This window comes from Anomaloglossus baeobatrachus, chromosome 9 (assembly GCF_048569485.1).
Source record: "Anomaloglossus baeobatrachus isolate aAnoBae1 chromosome 9, aAnoBae1.hap1, whole genome shotgun sequence".
Classification (NCBI taxonomy): Eukaryota; Metazoa; Chordata; class Amphibia; order Anura; family Aromobatidae; genus Anomaloglossus; species Anomaloglossus baeobatrachus.
Window position 1 is genome coordinate 212,786,040 of NC_134361.1, and position 20,228 is coordinate 212,806,267.

The 20,228-nt window shown below is 48.5% G+C and overlaps 1 protein-coding gene across 2 annotated transcripts in view; it reads right to left on the reverse strand.

Moving 5' to 3' along the window:
* AK8 (adenylate kinase 8) overlaps positions 1-20,228 on the reverse strand; it is a 91,899-nt gene that overhangs the window by 20,435 nt on the left and 51,236 nt on the right. For both annotated transcript variants that reach the window (XM_075324395.1, XM_075324393.1), the window contains 2 exons: positions 17,486-17,575; positions 3,975-4,116 (listed from right to left, as the gene is read on the reverse strand). In XM_075324395.1, the coding sequence (XP_075180510.1) occupies positions 3,975-4,116; positions 17,486-17,575 (232 nt within the window). The remainder of the gene's footprint in view (positions 1-3,974; positions 4,117-17,485; positions 17,576-20,228) is intronic.

The following is a 20,228-nucleotide window of genomic DNA, read 5'->3' on the forward strand; positions in this document are numbered from 1 at the left end:
CCGTCTGTGGATCCAATTACGGCCCATTAATGGCGGCGGCGGTGGCGTGAGGGTGCGCGGCGCACGGGTGGAATCCATAGCGGAAGATAAATATTCCAGTCCAGTCTGGGTAAACTGGCAGATAATGGCGGCACGGACGGGTCAGCGAGGTTTTATTAGCTCAATTATCGGGGAGTAAGGGAAGGCTTACACCGCGCTCCGGCACGCCGGCGGGACTGAGCCGCCAGTAATGGTGTTATTAACCTCTCGCAGGCGCAGGATTTGGCTGCAGATTTCAGCTCCGTTCTGCGGTTCAAGTCTTTATTAATCAGCTGTTTATTGTGCTTAATCCGCCCGGGGAACAATCCCTGCGTCTGGTGGCGGAGGCAGCAGAGTCAACACCGCGCTGGAGGTGCAGCGAGCAGAGCGCCACCAACATCTGCTCTCAGCTCCTCTGCCCCCCGAAAACGTGAGGCCGGTGTAATCCCCTCTAAGAGAGGGTCAGTCATGTCACATTGCAGACGGCAACGTGTGGCTGCGGGGGTCTGTTCACACCTGCAGGATCGGGAGTGGGCTTCAGAGCAGAAATCACCACGAAATCGACGTCCAATCTGCACCCCGATTCTGTGCCGGATTTGGTCCATCGGCCGCGTTGTCAGTCCATGGCTACCGACCCGAGCCCGGCAAACCTCCAGCATCTACGCTCCTCAATGTCACGAGCCGGGAGGTCCAGGGATGCCGGCCACATCTCCGCTGCCTTCTCCGATTATAGACCCCCCAATGTCACGAGTCAGGAGGTCCAGGGACGCCGGCCACATCTCCGCTGCCTTCTCTGAATATAGACCCCCCAATGTCACGAGTCGCGAGGTCCAGGGATGCCGACCACATCTCGGCTGCCTTCTCTGATTATAGAACCCCCCAATGTCAGGAGCTGGGAGGTCCAGGGATGCCGGCCACATTTTTGCTGTCTTCTCTGATTATAGACCCCCCAATGTTATGAGTCGGGAGGTCCAAGGAGGCCGGCCACATCTCCACTGCCTTCTCTGAATATAGACCACCCCAATGTCACGAGCCGGGATGTCCAGGGATGCCGACCACATCTCCGCTGCCTTCTCTGAATAAAGACCCCCCCTCCCCCCAATGACACAAGTCGCGAGGTCCAGGGATGCTGGCCACATCTCCGCTGTCTTCTCTGATTATAGACCCCCAATGTTATGAGTTGGGAGGTCCAGGGATGCCGGCCACATCTCCGCTGTCTTCTCTGATTATAGACCCCCCCCAATGTTATGAGTTGGGAGGTCCGGGGAGGCCGGCCACATCTCCGCTGCCTTCCCTGATTATAGACCCCCCCAATGTCACGAGCCGGGAGGTCCGGGGAGGCCGGCCACATCTCCACTGCCTTCTCTGAATATAGACAGACCCCCCCCCCCAATGACACGAGTCGGGAGGTCCAGGGATGCCGACCACTTCTCCGCTGTCTTCTCTGATTATAGACCCGCCCCAATGTTATGAGTTGGGAGGTCCGGGGAGGCCGGCCACATCTCCGCTGCCTTCCCTGATTTATAGACCCCCCCAATGTCACGAGCCGGGAGGTCCGGGAAGGCCGGCCACATCTCTGCTGCCTTCTCTGATTATAGACCCCCTAATGTCACGAGTTGGGAAGTCCAGGGACGCCGGCCACATCTCCACTGCCTTCTCTGATTATAGACTCCCCCAATGTCACGAGCCGGGAGGTCCGGGGAGACCGGCCACATCTCCGCTGCCTTCTCTGATTATGGACCCCCTAATGTCACGAGTTGGGAGGTCCGGAGAGACCGGCACGTGATCGGAGGTTTGATGCCCACTTTTGGTCAACTTTTAAATATAAATTGTGTTTTAATTTCTTGTTATTTTCAAGATCCCCGCTTGCTTTAAGTGAATGGAAACCCCTCCTTACTTACTAAAAGTTACAGCTGAGGGTTTTGTTACTGTTTTCTTGGCCAAAGGCCTTAGGCTACTTTCACACATCTGGATTTTTGCTCTGCGGCACAATACGGCGTTCTGCAGAAAAACCGCAACCAGCTTTTGTAACGCCGGTTGCGTTTTTTTTTTTGCATAGACTTACATTAGTGCCGTATTGTGCCGCAGGGACTTGCGTTCGGTCCGGTTTTTGCCGCATGCGGCAGATTTAGCCGATGCCGCGGCCGGATCGAACGTTCCCTGCAACGTTTTTTGCTCCGGCAAAAAACACCGCATTGCGCCGCATCCGGCCGCTGCGGCGCATTTTTCAATGCATACCTATGGAGGCCGGATGCGGCGCGATGCGGAAAAAAACGCATCCGCTCGCCGCATGCGGTTTTTTCCACTGCGCATGCTCAGTAGCATGCCGCAACCGGAAAAAAAACGGACGGGCCGCATGTAAAAACTTATGCAAAGGATGCGGTGTTTTCGCCGCATCCGTTGCATAGTTTTCACAGCCGGATTGAGCCGCACTGCTCAAACCGGATGTGTGAAAGTAGCCTTAAAGGGGATGTCCATACACTCTTTTTGCAGCAAATGTTGGATACCTGGAAGGTCCTACAGTGCTGTAATGGCGTTTGTACCGCCAAGCAGGCAGTGGTGTGCACAGTTTCTGATGCCTGCACTGGCGAGAGACATCCCCTTTAAATTCCCTCACCCCACCAGGACCACGGCTAGTCATGTGCCCATTGGTAAATCGCTCCTGGACGTCTGGTGATATAGGAATCACTCCTTTGTGACCTGCTAGCTGCCCCTGTGTAATAGGGGCCACTTTCTTGACACCCTGCACGGCAGCCGTGCGCCCCCCTAGAATCAGTAACTCCGCAGGACGTTGTCTTCAGCCCCCTAGACTCGCCGGGACCATATATGAACAGCCGGCAACCTTCTCCAGTCCAAGGGCCACAATGAGTTCGAACCGATCCAAGAGGCCACAATAGATACATATACGCTATGAATGTCTGATGGGTCCTCCCCTCTCCCATTCACACTTAGGAGACCCCCTATCCAGCCAATATATTGGGGTCCCAGAGATGGAGCCTCATATACGAACAGCCGGCAACCTTCTCCGATCCGAGGGCCACAAGGACACTGAACCGATCCCAGGGGCCACAATAAATACATATATGCCATGAATGTCTGATGGGTCCTCCCCTCCCCCATTCAGACTCAGGAGACCCCCTATCCAGCCTATATATTGGGGTCCCAGAGATGGCGGCACGGTGAACCGCCAGTGCTTACCTGTGCCTGCTCCGGCCGCCTCCTATCTACCATGGAGTATACAAGATTGTTGGGGTCCCAAATAACCTGCATGGAGCCCCCTCCTCGGCTGTCATCGTCACTGCGGCTATTTTTTAAACTGAGATCCAAAAGCAATCGGCCCCGTAACACGGTGACGGCACCGGGATATTAAAAACTGGTGCAAGATGTGAAATGAGGCAAAGACCGTAAAGCAAAACGATGCAAAACGTGACTAGTGCAGGCTCCGCCTTCCTCATTTCAATATGCAGATGAGCAGCCAGTGTAAGGGGTGCGGGCAGGACCCCAGTGCGGGCGCGCAGGACGCCGGCGCGGTGATCTCTTCATTACCTCCGGTCCAGAGCGCGATCCGTGAACGCTGACGCCGGGGGAAGCCATGTATACATAAAACATCTGAGCGCTCGCAAAATTGAGCTGAAACGTCGGGCGAGATGAGATTCACAACCAGAAGGAAAGTGATGGCTTACAAGACTGGAAGAGACAGGTGGCAAGAGAGCGGCCGGGCGAGGAAGACGCTGCAACAACCCCCCCGCTTTGTACGGGGCCGCAAGCAATGATTAGCTTTACTATTCACTGACAGCAAGCGGAGGCGTCACAATCTGTGTGACAGTGAGGTGCAAATGATAGAAACCTAAAGAGAGAGGTCTGCAAATCGCAGCAGCCAATCAGGTGGTAGTGATAACCATACCGCCGTAATCCGATTGGCTGGTGTGGACGACACCGGATATCAGGGTCCTCACCTGTTAGGAGTATAGCCGGCGTCGGCCAGCAGGGCGGCCTGCTCCGCGTCTCTGGGGAACCCGTGAAGCACCCACCCCAGGGTGGCACAGTCCAGTCTGCTGAGGCGATCGCCCAAGATCCGCAGGACCAGGTGATCCGACACTGGAGGGAGAGAGAAAACGGGAGAAAAACGGGGAGAAAAAGGGACAAAAAACGGAGAAAAGGAAGAGAAACAGGGAGGAAAAGGGAGAGAAACGGGGAGAAAAAGGGAGAGAAACGGGGAGAAAAAGGGAGAGAAACGGGGAGGAAAAGGGAGAGAAACGGGGAGGAAAAGGGAGAGAAACGGGGAGAAAAAGGGAGAGAAACGGGGAGGAAAAGGGAGAGAAACGGGGAGAAAAAGGGAGAGAAACGGGGAGGAAAAGGGAGAGAAACGGGGAGGAAAAGGAAGAGAAACGGGGAGGAAAAGGGAGAGAAACGGGGAGGAAAAGGGAGAGAAACGGGGAGGAAAAGGGAGAGAAACGGGGAGGAAAAGGGAGAGAAACGGGGAGGAAAAGGGAGAGAAACGGGGAGGAAAAGGGAGAGAAACGGGGAGGAAAAGGGAGAGAAACGGGGAGGAAAAGGGAGAGAAACGAGGAGGAAAAGGAAGAGAAACAGGAAGAAAAGGAGAAAAAGGGAGACAAACGGAGGAAAAGGGAGAGAAAAGGGGAGAGAAACCGAGAAATGGAGAGAAAAGGGAGAGAAATCGAGAAAGAGAGAAACAGAGAAAAGGGAGAGAAATCGAGAAAGAGAGAGAAACAGAGAAAAGGGGAGAGAAACGAGGAGAGAAAGAGAGAAAAGGGGAGAGAAACAGAGAAAAGGGAGAGAAACAGAAATGGGGAGAAATGGGGAGAGAAACAGGAAGAAAAAGGGAGAGAAAGAGGAAAAGGGAGAAACAGAGAAACGGGGTGAAAAGGGAGAGAAATAGGGAGAAAAAGAGAAATGGAGAAAAGGGAGAGAAACGGGAGAGAACCAGAGAGGAAAATGTGAGAGAGAAATGGTGAAAAAAGGAGAGAAACGGAGAAAAGAGGAAAGAGAGCAAAACAAAGAGAGAAACATAAAGAAAAGGGGTGAGAAACGGAGAGAAAAGGGAAAAGAGGGTGAGAGAGAAAAAGGAGAAACAGGCAATAAAATAGGGAGAATAGGAGAGGGAAAGAAAAGGGAGAGAAATGGGGGGGAAAAACGAGAAATGGAGAGAAAAACAAAAAAAGAGACAAAAAGGGAGAGCGTCATTATACCAGTACAAAGATCCAACAACATCAATGTGTCACAATGTACCGATCAGGAGAACTGCTGCTATCACCACCCTCTATATACACCGTGTGCAGAATTATTAGGCAAGTCAAACTCTGCAGGGTAATCAATACAGAGGAGGATAATTTTATATTACAGGGAGATTTATGTAAATTGGAGGATTGGGCTGAGAAGTGGCAATTGAAGTTTAATGTAGATAAATGTAAGGTCATGCACTTGGGTAGAGGAAATAACATTTATGATTATGTACTTAATTGTAGAACACTGGGTAAAACAGACACAGAAAAAGACTTGGGTGTATGGGGGGATGGTAAACTTCACTTTAGTGGACAGTGTCAGGCAGCTGCTGCCAGGGCTAATAAAATAATGGGATGTATTAAAAGAGGGATAAGTGTTCATGAAAAAAATATAGTTCTACCTCTGTACAAGTCACTAGTGCGACCGCACTTAGAATACTGTGTACAATTCTGGTCACCGATATATAAGTAGGACATAGCTGAACTGGAGAGGGTGCAGAGAAGACCACCAAGATTATTAGAGGAATGGGGGGGCTGCAATACCAAGACAGGAAAAACGAAGGCTTAGGGGGGATCTAATCACAATGTATAAATATATGAGGGGACAGTACAGAGACCTTTCCAAAGATCTCTTTACACCTAGGCCTGCGACTGGAACACGGGGGCATCCGCTACGTCTCGAGGAAAGAAGGTTTAATCATAATCACAGACGAGGATTCTTTACTGTACGAGCAGTGAGACTATGGAACTCTCTGCCGCATGGTGTTGTAATGAGGGATTCACTACTAATATTAAGCAGAGCCTGGACGCCTTTCTTGAAAAATGTAATATTACCAGTTATGTATATTAGATTTTATGACAGGGTATTGATCCAGGGAACTAGTCTGATTGCCGGATGTGGACGAAGGAAGGACATTTTTTCTCCATTGGAACTTGTTTGCCACATTGGGGTTTTTTTGCCTTCCTCTGGATCAACATGTTAGGCTACGGGTTGAACTAGATGGACTTAGAGTCTCCCTTCAACCTTAAAAACTATGATACTATGATACTATGATGAAGTTGTATTTTAGAGGATTTCTTTTATTATTGATCAACAACTATGTTCTCAATCACCCAAAAGACTCATAAATATCAAAGCTTAATATTTTTGGCAGTTGGAGGGTTTTTTTAGATTTGGCTTCTTAGGAGGATCTGTTTGTGCAGGTCACTATTACTGTGCAGAATTATTAGGCAACTGAATAAAAACCAAATCTATTCCCATCTCACTTGTTTATTGTCACCAGGTAAATCAATATAACTGCACAAAATTTACAAGTAAACATTTCTGACATGCAAAAACAAAACCCCCAAAAATAGTGCCCAATATCGCCCCCTTTCTTTCTGATGACACTCAGCAGCGACCATCCATAGATTCTGTCATTGCTTGATCTGTTTACGATCCACATTGCGTGCAGCAGCCACCACAGCTTCCAGACACTGCTCCCAGAGGTGACTGTTTTCCCTCCCAGTAGTTCACACATTTTATGAGGGACCACAGGTTCTCTATGGGGTTCAGATCAGGTGAACAAGGGGGCCATGTCATTATTTTTTCATCTTTTAGACCTTTACTGGCCAGCGACGCTGTGGAGTAGTTGGATGCATGTGATGGAGCATTGTCCTGCAGGAAAATCATGTTTTTCTTGAACGATAGCGACTTCTTCTTGTACCACTGCTTGAGGAAGTTGTCTTCCAGAAACTGGCAGTAGGTCTGGGAGTTGAGCTTCACTCCATCCTCAACCCGAAAAGGTCCTACAAGTTGATCTTTGATGATCCCAGCCCATACCAGTGCCCACCTCCACCTTGCTGGCGTCTGAGTCGGAGTGGAGCTCTCTTTACTGATCCAGCCTCTGGCCCATCCATCTGCCCATCAAGAGCCACTCTCATTTCATCAGTCCATAAAACCTGTGAAAAATCAGTCTTCAGATATTTCTTGGCCTAGTCTTGAGGTTTTATCTTATGTTTCTTGGTCAGAGGTGGTGGTTTTCAGCCTTCCTTACCTTGGCCTGTCCCTGAGTATGGCACACCTTGTGCTTTTTGATACTCCAGTAACGTTGCAGCTCTGAGATATGGCCAAACTGGTGGCAAATGGCATCTTGGCAGCTTCACGCTTCATTTTCCTCAATTCATGGGCGGTTATTTTGCGCCTTTTTTTGCACAATACGCTTCTTGCGATCCTGTTGGCTATTTGCCATGAAACGCTGGATTGTTCGGTGATCACAATTCAAAAGTTTGTCAATTTCAAGACTGCTGCATCCCTCTGCAAGACATCTCACAATTGTGGACTCTTCAGAGCCTGTCACATCTCTCTTCTGACCCATTTTGCCAAAGGAAAGGAAGTTGCCTAATAATTAAGCACCCCTTATATCGGGTGCTGATGTCATTACACCGCACCCCTCCTCATTACAGAGATGCACATCACCTGAGTTACTTCATTGGTAGTTGGCTCTCAAGCCTATACAGCGAGGAATAGGACGACATGTATAAAGAGTATCATGGGATCAAAATACTCATTTGCCTAATAATTCTGCACACAGTGTATGTATACACAGTTATGGCGGAAAGTGTCGGCACCTTGAAACTGTTCCTGAAGATGACCAGATAATTATTAGTTACACAGGTTTTGTTATACACACGTGTATTTCCTCTGTGTCTATTAGCCAAATTTCACACAAAACCCCAATAATGATCCGGACACAGTTATTGCCCCCTCAGCTTAACATTTATCAGCGCCCTTTACCCTCTGGAATAAATCCCTTCCATCAGTCGCCTCCTATCCCCGTCCACAAGCCTCTTCCTCCTCTCACCTGGAGTCTCAGACTCGTCTTTATAAACGTCTCCAGGTCTCTCATATCTGAAGGCGTCTTCTTCTCTCCTCTTCTCTTCTCCCAATTTTCAGATCTCTCCACAGGTGTCAATGGTGTTTATATCCAGACTCATTGCTGCCACTTCAGATCTCTCCAGCACTTTATTTCCTCCATTTCTGGGGCTTCTTGAAGTGTTTGGGGTCATTGTCCTGTAAGAGACCCCTGAACTAGGACGCACCCCCAGCTTTCTGACACTCCATTGCCACCCAAAATCCTTTGTAATCTTCAGATTTCATGATGTCTTGCACACAGTCAAGAACCCCGAGTGCCAGAGGCAGCAAAACAATCCCAAACATATCTGGTCTCCACCATGTGTGACTGTAGGTGCTGTGATCTTTACTTTGTAGGCCTCATTCTGTTTTCAGCAACCAGTACAATGATGTCCTTTACTATAAAGTTCTATCTTGGTCTCATCTGTCCACAAGACGCTTTCCCAGAAGGATTTTGGTTCCTCACGAACATTTTGGCTTTTTCTGTCTGTGTCAGCAGTGTGGTCTTCCTGGGTCTCCTCCATAGCGTTCCATGTAATTCAGATATGGACGCATAGTTCGCACTGACACCGATGCCCTCTGAGCCTTCAGCTTGAATTTCTTTGGAGTGTGATTGGGGCTTATACATCATCCGGACTATCCTGCATTACAACCTTTCATCAGTTTTTCTCTGCCGTCCAAATCCAGGGAGATTAGCTGGAGTGCCATGGAATGTAAACTTCATGATTGTGTTATGCATCGTGGACAAAGAAACATCAAGATCTCTGGAGATGGACTGGTAACCTTGAGGTTGTTGATATTTTTCCTCTATTTTGGTTCTGCAGTCATCAGACAGTTCTCTTCTTCTCTTTCTGTTCTCCGTGCTTAGTGCGGCACACACAGACACACAATGCAAAGATTTTTTCAGTTTCAGGTGATTTTCATATTGCCCACACCTGTTACTAACCACAGGTGAGTTTGAACGAGCATCACATGCTTGACACAAAGTTGTTTACCCACAATTTTGGAAAGGTGGCAACAATTTTGTACTGTCCATTTTTTGGAGTTTTGTGTAAAATTCTATCCAATTTGCTTTTTTCCCCTCTTTTTTTGTGCTATTCAAATAGACACAAAGGAAACAAACATGTGTAAGAAAACGTGAAAAACGTGTCTAACTGCAATAGTACAAATGTATGGGTGACTGTGCTGGTGTATCTAATCCTATCCTCTGTTATACTGTCTGCTGAGCCGTGTATCTAATCCTCTCCTGTGTGATACTGTCAGCTGAGCTGTGTATCTAATCCTATCCTGTGTGATATTGTCTGCTGAGCCGTGTATCTAATCCTCTCCTGTGTGATACTATCTGCTGAGCTGTGTATCTAATTCAATCCTGTGTGATACTGTGCTGAGCTGTGTATCTAATCCTATCCTGTGTGATACTGTCTGCTTAGCTGTCTATCTATCCCTATCCTGTGTGATACTGTCTGCTGAGCTGTGTATCTAATCCTCTCCTGTGTGATACTGTCTGCTGAGCTATGTATCTAATCCTCTCCTGTGTGATACTGTCTGCTGAGCCATGTATCTAATCCTATCCTGTGTGATACTGTCTGCTGAGCTATGTATCTAATCCTCTCCTGTGTGATACTGTGCTGAGCCGTGTATCTAATCTTATCCTGTGTGATGCTGTTTGCTGAGCTGTGTATCTAATCTTCTCCTGTGTGTTACTATCTGCTGAGCCGTGTATCTAATCCTATCCTGTGTGATACTGTCTGCTGAGCTGTGTATCTAATCCTATAATGTGTGATACGGTCTGCTGAGCTGTGTATCTAATCCTCTCCTGTGTGATACTGTCCTCTGAGCTGTGTATCTAATCCTATCCTGTGTGATTCTGTCTGCTGAGCTGTGTATCTAATCCTATAATGTGTGATACGGTCCGCTGAGCTGTGTATCTAATCCTCTCCTGTGTGATACTGTCCTCTGAGCTGTGTATCTAATCCTATCCTGTGTGATACTGTCTGCTGAGCCGTGTATCTAATCCTATCCTGTGTGATACTGTCTGCTGAGCCGTGTATCTAATCCTATCCTGTGTGATACTGTCTGCTGAGCCGTGTATCTAATCCTCTCCTGTGTGATACTGTCTGCTGAGCCGTGTATCTAATCCTATCCTGTGTGATACTGTCTGCTGAGCCGTGTATCTAATCCTATCCTGTGTGATACTGTCTGCTGAGCCGTGTATCTAATCCTATCCTGTGTGATACTGTCTGCTGAGCCGTGTATCTAATCCTATCCTGTGTGATACTGTCTGCTGAGCTGTGTATCTAATCCTATCCTGTGTGATACTGTCTGCTGAGCTGTGTATCTAATCCTATCCTGTGTGATACTATCTGCTGAGCTGTGTATCTAATCCTATCCTGTGTGATACTGTCTGCTGAGCTGTGTATCTAAGCTTCTCCTGTGTGATAATAGGGTCCTGTGTAGCTGGAGGTACACGGCAGGGATTTCGGGGCACCCATCACCCTGCAGTGATCTCGCCCGCACTGGATGCCCGCGGTACCCGATGTTTGTTTATTGTGTGCTGCCATCTGCAGGTCGCTCTTGTGAACTGCAGCCTCCGGCATCTGGAGGGGTCAACAATGCAATAGACAATTCGAGAGCGACTGTAATCGCGGCGAGGGGAACAGATGGCGGCAAAATGTCTGTAGCGCCACAGATTACGCCCTGATTTATCCTGCGGCTCCGCTATAAAAGGGAGGTGCGAGGATCTGAGCTGCGTGTAATGCTGCGGCCAGCGCAGGAGGATGGCGGTGATAATCGCCTGTAACTGTGCGGGCTTTATAGCCGCAATCACCGGCTGTGGCAAGACACTGGCATAAGAGGACGGCAAATCCCAACGATGTCGCCAAAGACGAGCCGGTGCTGGGGGGCCGCAAAGACCCCTCCACAGTATAAGAGGACAGCATGGGATGATGAGCGGTGTAGTCACAGGTGTACAGAGGCGGCACTACTACCTAAACCCTGGGGGGACAGCAGTGGCTTGTGGGGACAGTGTCATCCTCCGTAAATGGATAGGGGGTACGGAGGCGGACGTGTTACCCCAGCCCGGACCCTTCTGTCTGAAGAGGTCCCTCTGCCATATTAGAGGACGGAAGCATTATACAGGGTGCAGGGGACCCTCTGCCACATTAGAGGACGGCAGCATTATGCAGGGTGCGGAGATTGTGTGCAGGGGACCCTCTGCCATATTAGAGGATGGCAGCATTATACAGAGTGCAGGGGACCCTCTCCTATATTAGAGGACGGCAGCATTATACAGGGTGCACGGGACACTCTCCTATATTAGAGGATGGCAGCATTATACAGAGTGCAGGGGACCCTCTCCTATATTAGAGGATGGCAGCATTATACAGGTGCAGGGGACCCTCTGCCATATTAGAGGATGGCAGTATTATACAGAGTGCAGCGGACCCTCTCCTATATTAGAGGATGGCAGCATTATACAGGCTGCAGGGGACCCTCTCCTATATTAGAGGATGGCAGCATTATACAGGGTGCAGCGGACCCTCTCCTATATTAGAGGATGGCAGCATTATAAAGGGTGCAGGGGACCCTCTCCTATATTAGAGGACAGCAGCATTATAAAGGGTGCAGGGGACCCTCTGCCATATTAGAGGACGGCAGCATTATACATGGTGCGGATGTCGTGTACAGGGGACCCTCTGCCATATTAGAGGATGGGAGCATTATACAGAGTGCAGCGGACCCTCTCCTATATTAGAGGATGGCAGCATTATACAGGGTGCAGCGGACCCTCTCCTATATTAGAGGATGGCAGCATTATACAGGGTGCAGGGGACCCTCTCCTATATTAGAGGATGGCAGCATTATACAGGGTGCAGGGGACCCTCTGCCATATTAGAGGATGGCAGTATTATACAGAGTGCAGCGGACCCTCTCCTATATTAGAGGATGGCAGCATTATACAGGCTGCAGGGGACCCTCTCCTATATTAGAGGATGGCAGCATTATACAGGGTGCAGGGGACCCTCTGCCATATTAGAGGATGGCAGCATTATACAGGCTGCAGGGGACCCTCTCCTATATTAGAGGACGGCAGCATTATACAGGGTGCAGGGGACCCTCTCCTATATTAGAGGACGGCAGCATTATACAGGGTGCGGAGGTCGTGTTCAGGGGCCCCTCTGCCATTTTACAGGACATCAACATTAAAGGGGTATCCACAGGAGATTTGCTAAATGTATGATTGCTAACGGGGGTCCGGTTGGTGAGACCCCCACCGATCCCAAGAACGGGGCACCTAAAGTCTACCATGTGAATGGAGCGGATATGAGCAGGTGACATGGGACACTTTAGATCGATGGGGGTCTCAGGAGCCGGACCCCCCAGTGGTCACTGTACGACATATGCTTTTCATGGGAGACGACCCCCTTTAAGAATATGATATCTACCGGGTGAGACGGCCATAGAGGAGCGGTCGTTGTGTCTGACGGGGGTCCTAAGGGTGCCATAAATGCTACTGTCTTTTTCCGCGGACCCCATAGGGTTCAGAAGGAGCCTCCAGACTTAACCCTTTCCTCCGCTGCTCGGTCAGCGGTATAATACATGGTGGTGGGGTTGTATAAAGGTGGGAGCAACGGGAGCAGTTTTCCGCGCTCTCTCCTTCCCCGATTATATTATATATATATATATATATATATATATATATATATATATAATATATATATATATACACACAGCTCTATATATAAAGGGATTCGCACTGCAGGGCTCAAAATCTAGTGAAAAATTAAACCCAACACATAGAAAGTGTCCTATTTCCACTTCAAAAGCCGAGAAGCAGCCGAGTTCTTCCCAACTCATCTTCAAACACCCGGCGCCCTAGAAAGTTTCCAAATAAAATAAAAAAAAAAAGGAATATAAAAAAAAAAAAAAAAAGAAAATATTTTTTTTTTAAAGTCTCTTGTTCCCCCAAGCGCTGTACCCTTTACTGGAGCTGCTGTCTCTCCTTCTGCTAATTATACCCCTGTGTGTCTATTAATCAGCTGGTAAATTATTTACACAGCCGAGTGCTGTTTGCAGCTCCTACACCCGCAGTATGGAGCGTGCGAGGGTCCCCACTGAGCCCCCCATCGCCGGCTATAGACGCTTTCTTCTTTCTCATCCCCCCACGACAACAACTATCAAATGTATCTAGGGGGGAAAAAAAACTTCACAGTGCGAACCAGCGAGGTCAAAAGGGCTGGTAAAATGAGGGGAGTGGGAGAGGGCACGCGGACCCAGGACGGGGGCGAGCGGCGGCTGCGAAAAGGAAAATCCAGAAAAAGGAGAATGTGCTGCAGAGAATTCCTGGTTACACATATCTGTAACTCTGCACTGGCAGACAGCGGCGTACGTACAGTATATATAAAGGTGCCCACAGAAATAGGGTATAAAGGAGGAGCCCGTATATATCAGATATAAAGGAGGAGCCCGTATATATCAGATATAAAGGAGGAGCCCGTATGCATCAGATATAAAGGAGGAGCCCATATACATCAGATGTAAAGGAGGAGCCCGTATACATCAGATATAAAGGAGGAGGCCGTATGCATCAGATATAAAGGAGGAGGCCGTATGCATCAGATATAAAGGAGGAGCCCGTATACATCAGATATAAAGGAGGAGCCCATATATATCAGATATAAAGGAGGATCCCATATACATCAGATATAAAGGAGGAGCCCGTATACATCAGATGTAAAGGAGGAGCCCGTATACATCAGATGTAAAGGAGGAGCCCGTATATATCAGATGTAAAGGAGGAGCCCGTATACATCAGATGTAAAGGAGGAGCCCGTATACATCAGATGTAAAGGAGGAGCCCGTATACATCAGATATAAAGGAGGAGCCCGTATATATCAGATGTAAAGGAGGAGCCCGTATACATCAGATGTAAAGGAGGAGCCCGTATACATCAGATGTAAAGGAGGAGCCCGTATACATCAGATATAAAGAAGGAGCCCGTATACATCAGATATAAAGAAGGAGCCCGTATACATCAGATATAAAGAAGGAGCCCATATACATCAGATATAAAGGAAGAGCCCGTATACATCAGATATAAAGGAAGAGCCCGTATACATCAGATATAAAGGAGGAGCCCGTATATATCAGATGTAAAGGAGGAGCCCATATACATCAGATATAAAGGAGGAGCCCATATACATCAGATATAAAGGAGGAGCCCATATACATCAGATATAAAGGAGGAGCCCGTATACATCAGATATAAAGGAGGAGCCCATATACATCAGATATAAAGGAGGAGGCCGTATGCATCAGATATAAAGGAGGAGCCCATATACATCAGATATAAAGGAGGAGCCCGTATACATCAGATATAAAGGAGGAGCCCATATACATCAGATATAAAGGAGGAGGCCGTATGCATCAGATATAAAGGAGGAGCCCGTATACATCAGATATAAAGGAGGAGCCCGTATGCATCAGATATAAAGGAGGAGCCCGTATACATCAGATATAAAGGAGGAGCCCGTATACATCAGATATAAAGGAGGAGCCCGTATACATCAGATATAAAGGAGGAGCCCGTATGCATCAGATATAAAGGAGGAGCCCGTATGCATCAGATATAAAGGAGGAGCCCTTATACATCAGATGTAAAGGAGGAGCCCGCATACATCAGATATAAAGGAGGAGCCCTTATACATCAGATATAAAGGAGGAGCCCGTATACATCAGATATAAAGGAGGAGCCCGTATACATCAGATGTAAAGGAGGAGCCCATATACATCAGATATAAAGGAGGAGCCCGCATACATCAGATATAAAGGAGGAGCCCGTATGCATCAGATATAAAGGAGGAGCCCGTATACATCAGATATAAAGGAGGAGCCCGTATGCATCAGATATAAAGGAGGAGCCCGTATACATCAGATATAAAGGAGGAGCCCGTATACATCAGATATAAAGGAGGAGCCCGTATACATCAGATATAAAGGAGGAGCCCGTATGCATCAGATATAAAGGAGGAGCCCGTATGCATCAGATATAAAGGAGGAGCCCTTATACATCAGATGTAAAGGAGGAGCCCGCATACATCAGATATAAAGGAGGAGCCCTTATACATCAGATATAAAGGAGGAGCCCGTATACATCAGATATAAAGGAGGAGCCCGTATACATCAGATGTAAAGGAGGAGCCCATATACATCAGATATAAAGGAGGAGCCCGCATACATCAGATATAAAGGAGGAGCCCTTATACATCAGATGTAAAGGAGGAGCCCGTATACATCAGATGTAAAGGAGGAGCCCGTATACATCAGATATAAAGGAGGAGCCCGTATACATCAGATGTAAAGGAGGAGCCCATATACATCAGATATAAAGGAGGAGCCCGCATACATCAGATATAAAGGAGGAGCCCAGATACATCAGATATAAAGGAGGAGCCCGTATACATCAGATATAAAGGAGGAGGCCGTTTACATCAGATATAAAGGAGGAGGCCGTATACATCAGATATAAAGGAGGAGCCCATATACATCAGATATAAAGGTGGAGCCCATATACATCAGATATAAAGGAGGAGCCCATATACATCAGATATAAAGGAGGAGCCCATATATATCAGATATAAAGGAGGAGCCCATATACATCAGATGTAAAGGAGGAGCCCATATACATCAGATATAAAGGAGGAGCCCGTATACATCAGATATAAAGGAGGAGCCCGTATATATCAGATATAAAGGAGGAGCCCATATACATCAGATGTAAAGGAGGAGCCCGTATACATCAGATATAAAGGAGGAGCCCGTATACATCAGATGTAAAGGAGGAGCCCATATACATCAGATGTAAAGGAGGAGCCCGTATGCATCAGATATAAAGGAGGAGGCCGTATACATCAGATGTAAAGGAGGAGCCCGTATACATCAGATATAAAGGAGGAGCCCGTATGCATCAGATATAAAGGAGGAGCCCGTATACATCAGATGTAAAGGAGGAGCCCGTATACATCAGATATAAAGGAAGAGGCCGTATGCATCAGATATAAAGGAGGAGGCCGTATGCATCAGATATAAAGGAGGAGCCCGTATACATCAGATATAAAGGAGGAGGCCGTATACATCAGATATAAAGGAGGAGCCCGTATGCATCAGATATAAAGGAGGAGCCCAGATACATCAGATATAAAGGAGGAGGCCGTATGCATCAGATATAAAGGAGGAGGCCGTATACATCAGATATAAAGGAGGAGGCCGTATACATCAGATATAAAGGAGGTGCCCGTATACATCAGATATAAAGGAGGAGGCTGTATACATCAGATATAAAGGAGGAGCCCGTATACATCAGATATAAAGGAGGAGGCTGTATACATCAGATATAAAAGGAGGAGCCCGTATAAATCAAATATAAAGGAGGAGGCCGTATACATCAGATATAAAGGAGGAGCCCGTATACATCAGATATAAAGGAGGAGCCCGTATACATCAGATATAAAGGAGGAGCCCGTATACATCAGATATAAAGGAGGAGGCCGTATACATCAGATATAAAGGAGGAGCCCATATACATCAGATATAAAGGAGGAGCCCATATACATCAGATATAAAGGAGGAGCCCATATACATCAGATATAAAGGAGGAGCCCATATACATCAGATATAAAGGAGGAGCCCGTATACATCAGATATAAAGGAGGAGCCCGTATACATCAGATATAAAGGAGGAGCCCGTATACATCAGATATAAAGGAGGAGCCCGTATACATCAGATATAAAGGAGGAGCCCGTATACATCAGATATAAAGGAGGAGCCCGTATACATCAGATATAAAGGAGGAGCCCGTATACATCAGATATAAAGGAGGAGCCCGTATACATCAGATATAAAGGAGGAGCCCGTATACATCAAATATAAAGGAGGAGCCCGTATACATCAGATATAAAGGAGGAGCCCGTATGCATCAGATATAAAGGAGGAGCCCTTATACATCAGATATAAAGGAGGAGCCCATATACATCAGATATAAAGGAGGAGCCCATATACATCAGATATAAAGGAGGAGCCCGTATACATCAGATATAAAGGAGGAGCCCGTATGCATCAGATATAAAGGAGGAGCCCTTATACATCAGATATAAAGGAGGAGCCCGTATACATCAGATATAAAGGAGGAGCCCATATACATCAGATATAAAGGAGGAGCCCGTATACATCAGATATAAAGGAGGAGCCTTTCGTTTCTGCAGGAGGGAGCGGGGCCAGAGGTGGGATCTTATCTGGGTGCTGATGTGACCCCGTATTCACCGCACACACACCTTGCTGCTCGCTCTCGAGGTACGGCTGGATGAGGAGTCCGGTTTTCGTCTGGTCGGCCGCCGCTTCCTTCAAGATCCGACCGCAGGAAACTGTCAATACAGAGAAGTGACTGGTGAAACATTTGTGGTTAGTCGGTGGCTGCTGATGAGACCCCAGCGTTCCTGAGAAGGCCGACAGCGTGACGTCTGCATCCACGCACCTCCAGGTCGTGCGCCCCAGGAGAACATCATCATGGACCGGGGGTGGCCGAATTATATCTGTACCCGGGGAAGTAAAGTATCTTGTCTCCTGGGGTCCAGAATATCAGCATGGACCGGGGGCGGCCGGCTTATAACTGTACCCAAGGAAGTAAAGTATCTTGTCTCCAGGGGTCCAGAATATCAGCATGGACCGGGGGCGGCCGGCTTATATCTGTACCCTGGGAAGTAAAGTATCTTGTCTCCAGGGGTCCAGAATATCAGCATGGACCGGGGGAGGCCGGCTTATATCTGTACCCTGGGAAGTAAAGTATCTTGTCTCCAGGGGTCCAGAATATCAGCATGGACCGGGGGTGGCCGGCTTATATCTGTACCCTGGGAAGTAAAGTATCTTGTCTCCTGGGGTCCAGAATATAGCATGGACCGGGGGCGGCCGGCTTCTATCTGTACCCTGGGAAGTAAAGTATCTTGTCTCCTGGGGTCCAGAATATCAACATGGACCGAGGGAGGCCGGCTTATATCTGTACCCTGGGAAGTAAAGTATCTTGTCTCCTGGGGTCCAGAATATAGCATGGACCGGGGGAGGCCGGCTTATATCTGTACCCTGGGAAGTAAAGTATCTTGTCTCCAGGGGTCCAGAATATCAGCATGGACCGGGGGTGGCCGGCTTCTATCTGTACCCTGGGAAGTAAAGTATCTGGTCTCCTGGGGTCCAGAATATCAGCATGGACCGGGGGCGGCCGGCTTATATCTGTACCCTGGGAAGTAAAGTATCTGGTCTCCAGGGGTCCAGAATATAGCATGGACCGGGGGCGGCCGGCTTATATCTGTACCCTGGGAAGTAAAGTATCTTGTCTCCTGGGGTCCAGAATATAGCATGAACCGGGGGCGGCCGGCTTCTATCTGTACCCTGGGAAGTAAAGTATCTTGTCTCCTGGGGTCCAGAATATCAGCATGGACCGGGGGAGGCCGGCTTCTATCTGTACCCTGGGAAGTAAAGTATCTTGTCTCCTGGGGTCCAGAATATCAGCATGGACCGGGGGAGGCCGGCTTATATCTGTACCCTGGGAAGTAAAGTATCTTGTCTCCTGGGGTCCAGAATATAGCATGGACCGGGGGAGGCCGGCTTATATCTGTACCCTGGGAAGTAAAGTATCTTGTCTCCAGGGGTCCAGAATATCAGCATGGACCGGGGGTGGCCGGCTTATATCTGTACCCTGGGAAGTAAAGTATCTTGTCTCCTGGGGTCCAGAATATAGCATGGACCGGGGGTGGCCGGCTTCTATCTGTACCCTGGGAAGTAAAGTATCTTGTCTCCAGGGGTCCAGAATATCAGCATGGACCGGGGGCGGCCGGCTTCTATCTGTACCCTGGGAAGTAAAGTATCTGGTCTCCTGGGGTCCAGAATATCAGCAGGGACCGGGGGCGGCCGGCTTCTATCTGTACCCTGGGAAGTAAAGTATCTTGTCTCCTGGGGTCCAGAATATCAGCATGGACCGGGGGTGGCCGGCTTATATCTGTACCCTGGGAAGTAAAGTATCTTGTCTCCAGGGGTCCAGAATATCAGCATGGACCGGGGGTGGCCGGCTTATATCTGTACCCTGGGAAGTAAAGTATCTTGTCTCCTAGGGTCCAGAATATAGCATGGAGCAGGGGCGGCCGGCTTCTATCTGTACCCTGGGAAGTAAAGTATCTTGTCTCCTGGGGTCCAGAATATAGCATGGACCGGGGGTGGCCGGCTTATATCTGTACCCTGGGAAGTAAAGTATCTTGTCTCCAGGGGTCCAGAATATCAGCATGGACCGAAGGCGGCCGGCTTATAACTGTACCCTGGGAAGTAAAGTATCTGGTCTCCAGGGGTCCAGAATATCAGCATGGACCGGGGGTGGCCAGCTTATAACTGTACCCAAGGAAGTAAAGTATCTTGTCTCCAGGGATCCAGAATATAGCATGGACCGGGGGCGGCCGGCTTCTATCTGTACCCTGGGAAGTAAAGTATCTGGTCTCCAGGGGTCCAGAATATCAGCATGGACCGGGGGTGGCCGGCTTATATCTGTACCCTGGGAAGTAAAGTGTCTTGTCTCCTGGGGTCCAGAATATCAGCATGGACCGGGGGCGGCCGGCTTATATCTGTACCCTGGGAAGTAAAGTATCTGGTCTCCAGGGGTCCAGAATATAGCATGGACCGGGGGCGGCCGGCTTATATCTGTACCCTGGGAAGTAAAGTATCTTGTCTCCTGGGGTCCAGAATATAGCATGGACCGGGGGCGGCCGGCTTCTATCTGTACCCTGGGAAGTAAAGTATATTGTCTCCTGGGGTCCAGAATATCAGCATGGACCGGGGGAGGCCGGCTTCTATCTGTACCCTGGGAAGTAAAGTATCTTGTCTCCTGGGGTCCAGAATATCAGCATGGACCGGGGGAGGCCGGCTTATATCTGTACCCTGGGAAGTAAAGTATCTTGTCTCCAGGGGTCCAGAATATCAGCATGGACCGGGGGTGGCCGGCTTATATCTGTACCCTGGGAAGTAAAGTATCTTGTCTCC